At 58.9% G+C, this 11,552-nt stretch overlaps 3 protein-coding genes across 4 annotated transcripts; 1 reads left to right on the top strand and 2 right to left on the bottom strand.

The window, feature by feature from the left end:
* Window positions 1-320: 320 nt before the first annotated feature.
* Window positions 321-3,736, bottom strand: SPRN (shadow of prion protein). Of its 2 annotated transcripts, none has more exons than XM_081572731.1 (2): window positions 3,617-3,736; window positions 321-2,881 (listed from the first exon to the last, which is right to left on the bottom strand). In XM_081572731.1, exon 2 carries the CDS (start codon window positions 2,863-2,865, stop codon window positions 2,434-2,436), a length of 432 nt encoding a protein of 143 aa, XP_081428857.1. In that variant the 5' UTR covers window positions 2,866-2,881; window positions 3,617-3,736; the 3' UTR covers window positions 321-2,433. The 2 variants fall into 2 exon arrangements, with proteins under 2 accessions (XP_081428857.1, XP_081428856.1); XM_081572730.1 differs by having other exon boundaries at window positions 3,628-3,736.
* Window positions 2,864-6,869, top strand: LOC145538383 (uncharacterized). Its single transcript, XM_081570331.1, has 3 exons — window positions 2,864-2,915; window positions 3,362-4,295; window positions 4,466-6,869. Exons 1-3 carry the CDS (start codon window positions 2,864-2,866, stop codon window positions 4,854-4,856), a joined length of 1,377 nt encoding a protein of 458 aa, XP_081426457.1. The 3' UTR covers window positions 4,857-6,869.
* A 3,024-nt stretch (window positions 6,870-9,893) lies between these two features.
* Window positions 9,894-10,829, bottom strand: LOC145538382 (olfactory receptor 226-like). Its single transcript, XM_081570330.1, has one exon. The coding sequence runs from the start codon at window positions 10,827-10,829 to the stop codon at window positions 9,894-9,896; it is 936 nt and encodes a 311-aa protein (XP_081426456.1).
* Window positions 10,830-11,552: the final 723 nt, after the last annotated feature.

Genomic DNA, 11,552 nt, shown 5'->3' with positions numbered 1-11,552 from the left:
GAGTCGCCAAGGAGCTCTCCTGATGGGCCCTCCTGTTTAAGACTTTCAAACGGTCACATTGCCTCTGAGGCCCTGGCTTGGGCTCGGTCAACCCCCACTGGTCTTGCAGAGCCCAGAGCTCAGTCTGGGAGGATGGAGGCATCTGGGAGCCGCACCCAAGAATGCTGGCAGTGTGGACACAGGAGGCTCCTGGGTTGGCCCTCTCTCCGTGCAGCCCCGCGGGCCCCTTGCCAAGAAAAACAACCAACACGAACTGCTCAGCACCCAAGGGCTTGTGTGTCAGGTTCCTGAGTGTCCCGGTCCTGCAATAAGGAACGGTCTGGTTGGCAGCAGAGTTTATTTCACCACTGAAGCGTGCACACACACACACACAGGAGGTCCCGAGGAGCCGTGGAAGAATCCAGCGGCCCCGTCCCCTTGGTGCCCAGGGCTGCTCTGCTCACAGCCTGGCTTGTGCACAAGCCAGGGTGGTCAGTGGAGACCCCAGGCCTTCCCGCCACCTCTGAGCACCTTCTAGCTAATGAGACGGCGCCCAGCGTTGCTGTGCTCACACCTGAGGGGCAGGAAGGTCACCACCACAGCCTGCACATTCTGGAGGAGGGCGGGGAGGGAAGGGTGGTGGGCGTGGGGGGCTGCATCTGGTCACAGCTCCAGCTCTCCTGTGTCCAGCTGTGGTGCGACCTTCCCGGAGCCTCTGCCAGGGTACCCCTCTTCCTGTAGGCGGCCCTCTAGGTCTTGCTGCTCCCGCCCAGCACACTCACCCGTGCGCCTGAGGCTGCCCACCCTGAGCGCCGCCTGCTTCCTGCCGGAACCCTGCCCCATGGGGTGGGAAGTGTTCAGGGATGTGTGGCTGCAGACGCCAGACGTTCCAGAAGTCGGGCTGTGGAGGGGAATCACTTGACGTGAGCAGTGTTTCCAGCACGTCCAATGTGCTGGCGGTGCACGCTGCAGAGGCGCGAGAGGGTCTGGACCAGCCGTAGTCCTTGTCCTCCTGGGCATCTGAGGCTGAGCACAGCTCGGCCGGGCCCATCAGGGAGGACTGAGTCACCAAGGAGCTGCCCTGGTGGGCCCTCCTGTTTTAAGACTTTCAAACATTGCCTCTAAGGCCCTGGCTGGGGCTTCGCCACCCCCTGCTGGTCTTGTGGAGCTGGGAGCTCAGTCTAGGAGAATGGAAGGCATCTGGGTGCCGCACCCAAGAATGCTGGCAGTGTGGACACAGGAGGCTCCAGGGAGCTGTGTCCTGCAGCTTGGCGCCTGGGTCTTTGGAGAGAAAGGCTTGGTCCAGGCCTGTGGATAATTTGAGACCCGGACTGCAACCAGAGCCGAGGGCCAGCTGGGAAGGCAGAGGCGGCAGGAGATGCTGGTCTGGACACGCATCTGTCAGCTGAGTCCAAAGGCCTTGCGGTGCAGGGCAGGCGAGGGCGGATTCTGGAGGCCGGCCTGTGGCGCGCGAGGCTCCTGCACCTGCAGCAGAGCCCGACCGACCAGGGGCTGGGCCGGAGCTGTCCTGCGAGGCCCGGGGGCTCCTCCAGCCAGAGGACGCGCCAGCAAACCTGGGCCCAGGCTGGGCTCACGCCCATGGAGCAGGTCGGCAGCTGTCGGGAAAGGCACCTGAGAGGCAGGGCTGCCTTACCCTGGGTGTTGGGAGCCAGAGGCAAGCCTTGCGTCTTCGGAGGCGGCTGTGGGCCGTGTTCCCCCGGCTCCCCCAGCAGTGGGTCTCGCAGGGTCTGCCCAGAGAGGGCTGTGGCCCCTGGGTCCACAGGCAGGGCAAGGCTCTGGGCAGGCCCTGGGTGAGGGTGTTCTGGGAGTGTCCAGAGAACATGGGGCCACGCTGGGCTCACAGATCCACAGACACATGCCCCTTCTTTCTGGATGGGTGACCAGCCCTTTTCCTCAAGTCCTTCAGTCCCTGGGGCTGCCTCTGGGGGCGGCGAGCAGGGCACCATGTCCTCTGGGCTGTGGCAGAACCAGCCCAGCCTGAGGGCCCGGCTCCCTGCCGGGTGGTCAGCACTGTCCACAGCTCTCAAGTGTCCAGGGTGGGCTCAGAGGAGCTGGGGTGGCCTGAACAGCCTGTGGAGTGGTGGGCGCCCAGCTAGCATGGACCGGTGCGGGGATCTCAGGACACCTGCTGTCCTGACTGGGGGGACCCTAACCCCAACGGGAGGCAGGGTATCCTGGAGCTGCTGGGCCGCTGGCCCCCTGGAGCTGCTGGGCCACTGGCCCCCTGGGAGGGTGAGCTGGGGAGGGGCTCTGGCGGGAGGTGTCACAGCTCCGGGCAGACAGGCCAGAGGTGCCCACGCTGCTCTAGGCTCCTGGCTGTGGGCAGGGGAGGGAAGGGGTGATTGGGGCTGGGTAGCCTCTGAAGTGGCCAGCCGGGCCTGGGAGGAGGGCACAGGCTGGGGGCAGCTCTGGCCCGGACGCGCCCAGCCCAGCCTAGGGCCGCAGCAGCCGCAGGGCGCCCAGGGCCCCGCCCAGCAGTGGGCAGAGGTGCCTGTGGCCTGTGGGCCCTGCGCCCGAGGTCCACGCCCAGTAGCTGTAGACGCCTCGCCCCGTTCCGTTGCCACCGGGCGCCCCGTCCTCCGCATCCTCCGGGCCAAGCTCCGCTGGCCCCGCGGCCCTCCTCCAACTCGAGCCCGACGCCAGGCCTGCGGCTGCCCCCGCCGCGGCCCCTGCCGCTGCCCCCGCGGCCACGCGCATCGAGGAGCCCGCGTAGCGGGGCGCTGGCCTCACACGCACCCTCGCGGCCCCGCGCCCGCCCCGGGCGCTGCCACGGGCCCCACCGCGGCCACCCTTGCCCGCGCTGCCGTCGCAGAGGAAGGTGGCCGCTAGCAGCAGAGCCCAGCACACGGTGGCCGCCCAGTTCATGTTCCTGGAGCAGAACCTGCAGAAGGACGGAGGCGGGGACCTCAGCTTCTGTGAGGATGGAGCGCTCAGGACCTGGGGAAGGGGGACTTGCGGAGGCAGGGAGGCGCTCGGGGCCTGGGCACGGGGAACTCAAGGGTCAGGGGCGGACTCGGCACTGGGTGGTACGCGGGGGCCTCGCCTGCTGGAGGAGTGGGCTGGGGTGGGCTGGGGGGAGGTCTGCCTGAGGATGAGGGTCTGGGGATGGGGGTCTTGTTCAATAGCTGGGAATGGGCGGGTGAGGGTTCTGCAGCGGGGTTATTCTGTGGGGCGTGGAGTGGGGGCAGAGAGCGGGGCTTGTGAGCCCCCTGCGGTTGAGGGCGCTCAGGCCTGGGGAGGGGCTCCGTGTGCGGGCCGCTCCGGAAGGACCACCTCGGGCCTCCAGCGATCGCAGGCCCACCGGCCACTGTGGGGTGAGGCTGCGTCTCCAGGCTTGAAGGAAGCAGGTGAGGGTCTGGAGGGGGGCCAGCAGGGAGCCTCGGTCGTCTCTCCCAGGCCTCTCCCGGAGCTCCGGGGCCGGGGCCGGGGCCGGGGTGCGAGCCCCACCCCGGGCGGGGTCCAGCCTCGCGCCCCCTCCCGCCCGCTCTGCCTCGCGCTCCGCCCCTCCCGCTACCGCCTGGCTCGCAGCTGGGCCGGGAACCAGAGGCGACCCCCGGGCGGCGGCTCCACCCGCCTCCCGGCCCCAGACGCCCCCCCTTCCCCGTCCCGGTCTTACTCGCCGCGGACCTCAGGCAGAACCGCGGCGGCTCCGAGGACCGCGGCCCCAGCGGAAGGGGGCTGTGGCGGAGACCCGGCGGGCGCCGAGCGGAGCCTGGATGTGCGTGCGGCCTCCGCCCTCGGCGTGGGGCGGGCAGACGCGGAGGCTCATCCCCGGGACGGGCGGGAGGGGATAGGGGCGGGCCTTCGCAGGCGCAGCCCCCCTCTGCCCAGCACCCCCTTACTCGCTGCCCGGTCCTCCATCACTTGCGCACCCCCATCCTGACTAGTCCCCGATACCAGTCAGCCCCGCTGTCTTCAGCAGCTTGCAACCCCAGCTCCACCGCATCGGTCCTCCCCCCAGCTTCGCACCCCCCGTCCCCACCCCACCCCCGCCCCAGTTCCTCTTTCCATCCCTTTCCCGGGGGTGTGTCCACACGGGCTCCTGCCGCGGGGCCCAGAGAGGAGAGGACGGCTGAGCGTCCCAGACCCAGAGCAGCACCGGCCCTAGCAGGCCCCCTACCAGGCCTGGGAAAGGGGAGCCGGGACCCCTCTTCCCACCTCCAGGGGCTGCTGCTCAGGTTCCTCCAGGGCCCCGCAGGCGGCCCCACCACCTGTAACCTGGCTGCTGAAGCTAGCGGGCCTCCAGGTCCCCGTCGGGTCGGATCCCTGGGCCCGGCTCCGTCTTGCTTCCCAAGGTTTGTCTGTCTTCGAGCCTCCTTCCGGCCCCCTCCCAACCCCAGAGTCTAGGCCTCCCCTGAGTCGCTCCCCCTGGGGACACCGGCCCTCTCATGGTGTCAGGAGTGGGCACAGGGGCCCCCGGGCTGCAGAGCGCCTCTGTGACACCATCTCTCTCCGCTTCCGTCAGGTCCTCGTGGTCCCTGAAGGCTCAGCGCTGCCGCGTCCCACGCTGTCCTGGGCAGGCTCAGGCCCTGTTGGGTTCAAATGCCACCTGGGCCAGAGGGGCTGCCGCTGAGAGCCTCCTGCTGGCCCCAGGCCTCGGGCTGCTGTGGCAACGCTCGGTGGGAGAGGCGGGGCTCGCCCAAGGCTCCATCCTCTGGTGGACTCCCTGGTCCCACGCACAGAACAGCCCCAGTGAGTTGCTCACCTCCAGGAAACAAGGGCGCTTCTCTGATGAGATCAGGATGCCATGTGGGGCCTGCGGGGACGGTCACCGCTGTGGCCTCTCAGCGTCCTTCCGCTGCTCCACTGTGTCCCCTGGGAGCCCACCTTCTCTTATTTTCGCCCACGGGGTCTGATTGTGACTGCCTCCTCCCTGGCCCTGTGAGGGGACGTGACAGGCCTTCCTGGTCACACGACCTGCTTCCCAGGCAGGGCCCGGGCCTGGCCCCTCTCCTGGGGCACTGCGAGTCGGGAGCGGTCGCACATGTGGCTCCACGGCACAGAGCCCGGAGTGAGGGGCCCGTGCCCCCTCGGCCACCCGGGCCGGGCAGTGCCACAGCTGACACCGGGTACTTTCTCTGTCACCTATGCTCAGAGGGCCCCCAGCTCAGGGACATCCCTGCCCCTCGTTCTCAAGGGTCCTGCCAAACAGCTCCCAGACAGCCTTCGTGTTCAAGTGTAAATGGCAACAGGCGTTTATCAGACATTTGAGGAAAGCCTGCAACACAATGAAGACCACGGCAGAGAAAAGGGGAAAAAGGCTCAAGAAGTTTGAGGAATTAGAGAAAAACCTAAAAAGGCAAAAATAATTCATAGGCTCAGAAAGACTGGGGGAGATACTGTGTTTATATAAGAACAGGCTGCTGTGATGAAGGTCGAGACTGAGAACTTCTGAAAACAAGGCTGCAGGAAGCCGACAGGAGGACTGAGTTACCAAGCGATGGACAGGAATGAGACGGCAGATATAAGACAGAGGGCATAGTTTTGGACTCTGAGTCTGATGGACTCCCCCTTCAGAGGAGGAGAGTCAAGGGCACTCTGTAAGAGGAGCCGTGGAGTGAGGCTAATGAACCCTTTCCTGAGGCACTAAGCCTTTTCTGTTAAGAGATGTGAGGGAAGCACAGGAAAAAATTTAGACTGCTTTATGTTTAAATATTAACATGAAAAATTCAAATAAACTACTAGCCACTGGGACTTCCCTGGTGGGAAGACTTTGCGTTTCAATGCAGGGGTGAAGGTTCGACCCTTGGTCGGGGACCTGGGACCCCACATGCCTCATGGCCAAAAAACCAAAACACAAAAACAAATATTAGCCACTGAGCCCAACAGTACATTGAAAGCAGGTCATCACTGCTCAGGTCCAGGTGGTTGCAAGTCTGCAGACACATTTTACTCATTGCTGCACAAAGGGGGAAAAACACTCATGATTTTCTCAGAAAAAGAAGACAGCACATTTCATTTCTTTTTTGTTTGTTTTGGGGCTTTTGAATATGGAAATGTATCGCTATCGCGCCTTCACGATCAACGCACGACCCTGGTCCTTTCTTCTTCCCTTTGTTATCATTGTTCAGTTGCTCAGGCGTGTCTGACTGCCATGCTGGACTGCAGCGCGCCAGGCCTCCCTGTCCTTCACTGTCTCCAGAACTTGTTCAAACTCATGTCCATTGAGTCGGTGATGCCACCCAGCCATCTCATCCTCTGTCACCCCCTTCTCCTTCTGCCTTCAGTCTTTCCCAGCATCAGGGTCTTTTCCAATGAGCCAGTTCTTTGCATCAGGTGGCGAAAGTATTGGAGCTTCAGCATCAGTCCTTCTAATGAATATTCAGGATTGATTTCTTTTAGGATTGACTGGTTTGATCTCCTTGCAGTCCAGGGGACTCTCAAGAGTCTTATCCAGCACCACAGCTCAAAGCATCAATTCTTCAGCACTCAGCTTTCTTTATGGTCCAACTCTCTCATGCATACATGACTACTGGAAAAACCATAGCTTTGACTAGATGCACCTTTGCCAGCAAAGTAATGTCTCTGCTTTTTAATATGCTGTCTAGGTATGTCATAGCTTTTCTTCCAAGGAGCAAGCATCTTTTAATTTCATGGCTGCAGTCACTGTCTGCAGTGATTTTAGAGCCCAAGAAAATAAAGTCTGTCACTGTTTCGCCATCTATTTGCCATGAAGTGATGGGACCAGATACCTTGATCTTAGTTTTTTGAATGTTGAGTTAAGGCCAAAAGAGAGACGTTGGCTATTTGATGACCTTCAAGCCGACTCCAGGAATGTCACCAACAGCATGACCTTTGTGACAAAATCTAGCAACCAGCCCTTCATTGTTTTCCTCAATAAAACCAAACAACCACCATTAAGTATAAAAGCTGAGAGTTTTTTTTGCCGTTCTTCATTAACTGAACCGTGACATGCATCCTGAGGGCAGAATCTGGCTGTTGGACTCCAGCCCTGCTTTCCGGAGCACAGTCCCCTTGCTCGCGGAGGTGGCCCTCCACTGTGCCCCAGTGCGTTTCCTTGTCCTGTTCATCAGGCCCTTCTGGTCTCATCGGTGACTACAGAGCTTCCTGGAAGGATGAAGATGTGCCACAGGCCTGAGCGAAACAGAGCACTTTCTTAATTTTTAAATGTCTTTTTTTTTTTAACTGAAATATATTTGACACATGAAAAAGTGAAGAACTAAAGAGCCTTTTGATGAAAGTGAAAGAGGAGAGTGAAAAAGTTGGCTTAAAGCTCAACGTTCAGAAAACTAAGATCATGGCATCTGGTCCCATCACTTCATGGCAAATAGATGGGGAAACAGTGCAAACAGTGGCTGACTTTAGTTTGGGGGGCTCCAAAATCACTGCAGATGGTGATTGCAGCCATGAAATTAAAAGACGCTTACTCCTTGGAAGGAAAGTTATGACCAACCTAGACAGCATATTAAAAAGCAGAGACATTACTTTGCCAACAAAGGTCCGTCTAGTCAAGGCTATGGTTTTTCTAGTGGTCATGTATGGATGTGAGAGTTGGACTGTAAAGAAAGCTGAGCGCCAAAGAATTGATGCTTTTGAACTGTGGTGTTGGAGAAGACTCTTGAGAGTCCCTTGGACTGCAAGGAGATCCAACCAGTCCACCCTAAAGGAGATCAATCCTGGGTGTTCATTGGAAGGACTGATGTTGAAGCTGAAACTCCAATACTTTGGCCACCTGATGTGAAGAACTGACTCATTTGAAAAGACCCTGATGCTGGGAAGGATTGAGGGCAGGAGGAGAAGGGGACAACAGATGATGACATGGTTGGATGGCATCACCGACTCAATGGACATGGGTTTGGGTGAACTCCGGCAGTTGGTGATGGATAGGGAGGCCTGGCGTGCTGTGGTTCATGGGGTTGCAAAGAGTCGGACACGACTGAGCTACTGAACTGAACTGACATGTAACATTTTGTAAATTTAAGGTGTCCAACATGTTGATCTGATACACTTACATATTGTTATGTGATTTGATTTGATTTCCATCAACATTCATTTGTAAGGAAAAATGCCAAGAAAGCTAGCCATAGAAATGACTTTTTAAACTTGATTAAAGCTGTATCAGATTAACCCTCAGCAGATATCATATTTAGTGCACAGCCTTTAAATATGTTTTGTCAAAAAATATGAGCAAGGAACACTTCCTACCTTCACCACTTCTGTTGATCACAGGCCTGAGCCCAGGAGACAGCCGTGCCCTGAAGAAGCTGTGGACTCTGTGGTCGACTGTTCACCCCCAATGCCCGGAACTGGGGAGCCCTTGCCTGGGCAGAGCCGGGGAAGCGGAGTGTGCTCTGAGGGTGCTGGGTGGGGCTCTGCTCCCCAAGGAGGGGACCGGCGGAGCCTGCGTGTCTCCCCTCCCTTCGTCCACTGGGGACTTCGGCCACGGTGCTGGGAGCTGCTGCTGCCCTCTGAAAACTGCAGGCTGGACACGCAGGCCTGAGGGTGGGTAGAAGGTGGGGGAGGGGCATTCTGGGTCCGGGAAGCCCAGTGGGGCCGCTCCGCTGGCCCTGCACTGCCCACAGCCCAACTGTTTGTCCCCGTTAGTGCAAGAGATTGCTACCTGGATATTTTGTGACTGCAGCCGCATGAGTGTCTTACGGCAGGTAAAACAGAAAGTCTCTACCAAAACAAGAAACAGTAGAAAATAAAATGCCATTCACAGTAACAATGCACTCTATAAAAAACCTCCCAGAATGCAAAGGATCTTTATGGCAAAAATAAACAGATCATTAAGGAACATAAAGGAAGACCTGCATAAACGGGAGAAACGGGCAGCACAGCTGGGTGCCTCGCCTGGGCCTCCTTCACACTCACCCCTAAACTCAATGCGATTCCAGTAAGAATTTCAGCAGAGTTTTTAAAGGAACCTACTGTTGACTGAGCTGTGGCCCCACCATTCATATTTTGAAGTCCTGTCCTCAGCACCTAAGAATGTGACTGTATTTGGAGATGGGTCTTTACAGAGGTGGAAAAAGGTTAAATGAAGTCATCAGGGTGGTCCTGACCCAATGTGACTAGTGTCCTTATAAGAGGAGATAAGAGGAGATTGGATCACAGGCATGCACCCAGGGATGACCACATAGGATGCAGGGAGAAGATGGCTGATTACAGCCCATGGATATGGGCCTCAGAGGAAACAAACCCTGCTGACACCTTATCTCAGATTCCAGGCTCCCGAATTGTGAGAAAATGAATTTCTGGTGTCTAAGTCAGCCTGTCTGTGGTACTGTTTTTTGCCTGTGCCTTATAGCTTGTGGGATCTTAGATCCCCAACCAAGGATTGAAGCACAGAGTCTAACCACTGGGCTGCCAGAGGCGTCCCTGTGGTACTTTGTTATGGCAGTCCAAGCAAACTAAGGAACTCAGGGCCTCATACAAAAAGATAAAAGTCAAATTTAAACAAGTTTTGAAAAAGCAGTTCAAAGAAGAGGGATTCACCGCGCCAGATATTAAAAACTTGCAGCCACCATGGTGACAAAGCAATCTAGACAAAAAGAAGGCTATCACGGACAGAACGCAGGGGCTTCTACATGTGCACAGGAAAGAAACAAGACTGGGAATTTGATAGAGAAAAGGGAAACTGTGAGAAGAACCAGACAGAAACGCTAAAACTAAAATACATCAGCGAGCCGAGCCCGCTCCCGCTGGCTGAGGAGCTGTCCCCCTGCTCTGGTGCTGAAGTTCCCTGAGCACGGCAGCTGGCGCCTCTGGCATTTGGCTGCTGCTACTGTGTCTCAGGGGGAGGGGGGAGGAGAGGAGCTTTCTGGCTGTGCTGGTGGGAGAGAGCTGTGGACCCCCTGGTGTGTGGGCTGGTGGCGGTGAGCAGATGACAGGGTGGGGAGGGTTTGAAGTTCCTCCTCCTGCTGTTGGTGCTAGGAGGGGCCGGGAGCCTGGTGGAGTTTGCCCAGGGCCTCGCGGATGTCACGGTTCCGGAGGCAGTAGATGATGGGGTTGAGCAGCAGGGTCACAACAGAGTAGACCACGGACACCAGTTTGTTGAGGTCAAAGGAGCTGATGGCATGAGGCCGGGCATACATGAAGATGGCGGTGGTGGACAAGATGGCCACCACGATCAGGTGGGAAGCGCAGGTGGAGAAGGCCTTCTGGCGGCCAGCCTCTCCTGGGATCCTCAGCACCGTGGCCACGATGTGGGTGTAGGAGATCACGGTCACCAGCAGGGAGGTGGCAAGCACAGCTAGGGCTGCCACGAAGTCCAGCACTTCGATGGTGGCGGTGTCGGAGCAGGAGAGCTGCAGCAGGGGTGAGATGTCACAGAAGAAGTGGTTGAGGACGTTGGGGCTGCAGAACCTGAGGCGGGAGAGGAGAGCCGTGGACACGCAGGAGGCCAGGAAGCCGCCCAGCCAGGCGCTGAGGGCCAGGCGCAGGCAGAGCCTCGAGTCCATGATGGCTGGGTAGTGCAGGGGACGACAGATGGCCAGGTACCGGTCACAGGCCATGGTGGCCAGGAGGAAGCACTCGGAAGAGCCAAGGGAGAGGAAGAGGAACAGCTGGGTGAGGCAGCCTGAGAAGGAGATTGTCCTTGCAGAGGCCAAGAGGCCAGCCAGCAGCTTGGGGATGGGGACTGAGGTGTAGAGGGTCTCCAGCACTGACAGGTCGGCCAGGAAGAAGTACATAGGTGTGTGCAGTTGGCGGCTGGCTCTGTTGGTCACCACAATGACCAGGTTCTCCAGGATGGTCACCATGTAGATGGTGAGGAATGATCCGAACAGCAGCCCCTGCACGTGGCACAGTTCTGGGAAGCCCAGCAGGATGAACTCTGTCACTGACGTCTCTGTGGAGTTGCTCATAGCCCTCTTGGCAGGGAGGTCACTTCTGAGCACCTTGGAACAGTGGAGAGAGGCAGGTGTGATGTGTGCTGGGCGGAGGACTGGGTCCTGAGAGTTGGGTGGGGGCACTATAACCCCTTCTCAAGGTTGCTGCAGCACTGATCCCCCATCCTTAACCCAGCACGCACCTCGCCCTGAGCAAACCCCTAGTGGGGGCCCCGCCTGCACACCAGTGAGCACAAGCCCACCTCTCACGCCCACTCTCGTGTGGAAAGTCTCAGGTGTGCACTGCTGCCTGTCCCAGCACCGTGGGCACAGCCATATGTGGGAGTGTGCATGCCCGTGCACACACACCCAGGCACAGGCACACGCACACACAGGTCCACACTCACCCCCATGCACATGCACACTCACACACAGGTCCACACACACCCCCATGCACATGCGCACTCACACACAGGCCCACGTGTGCACACCGCAGGGGTGAAGACCTGTTCTGCCTGCTTGGTGTGCTGTCTTAGCTGTGTGTCCGGGCACCTCCCTGGCTTCCTCCATGTGCGCCCCAGAGGACTACTGCTCCTCGCTGCTCTCTGGCCAGGGCCCCTCATCCTCAGGAAGGATGCCACTTCCATCAGAAGGCCAGCTGGATCTCCAGGGGTGAGCAAAATCTGGGGCTCAGATTTGTGGGCCTGGGGCTGGGTGGGGGTGGGGGGGAAGATTCATCCCCACCTTTGGTTTCCCCAT

The sequence above is a fragment of the Giraffa tippelskirchi genome, chromosome 2 (genome assembly GCF_054371585.1).
Source record: "Giraffa tippelskirchi isolate mGirTip1 chromosome 2, T2T-mGirTip1v1.2.pri, whole genome shotgun sequence".
Taxonomy (NCBI): domain Eukaryota; kingdom Metazoa; phylum Chordata; class Mammalia; order Artiodactyla; family Giraffidae; genus Giraffa; species Giraffa tippelskirchi.
This window is presented reverse-complemented; position numbering and strand designations above follow the sequence as displayed.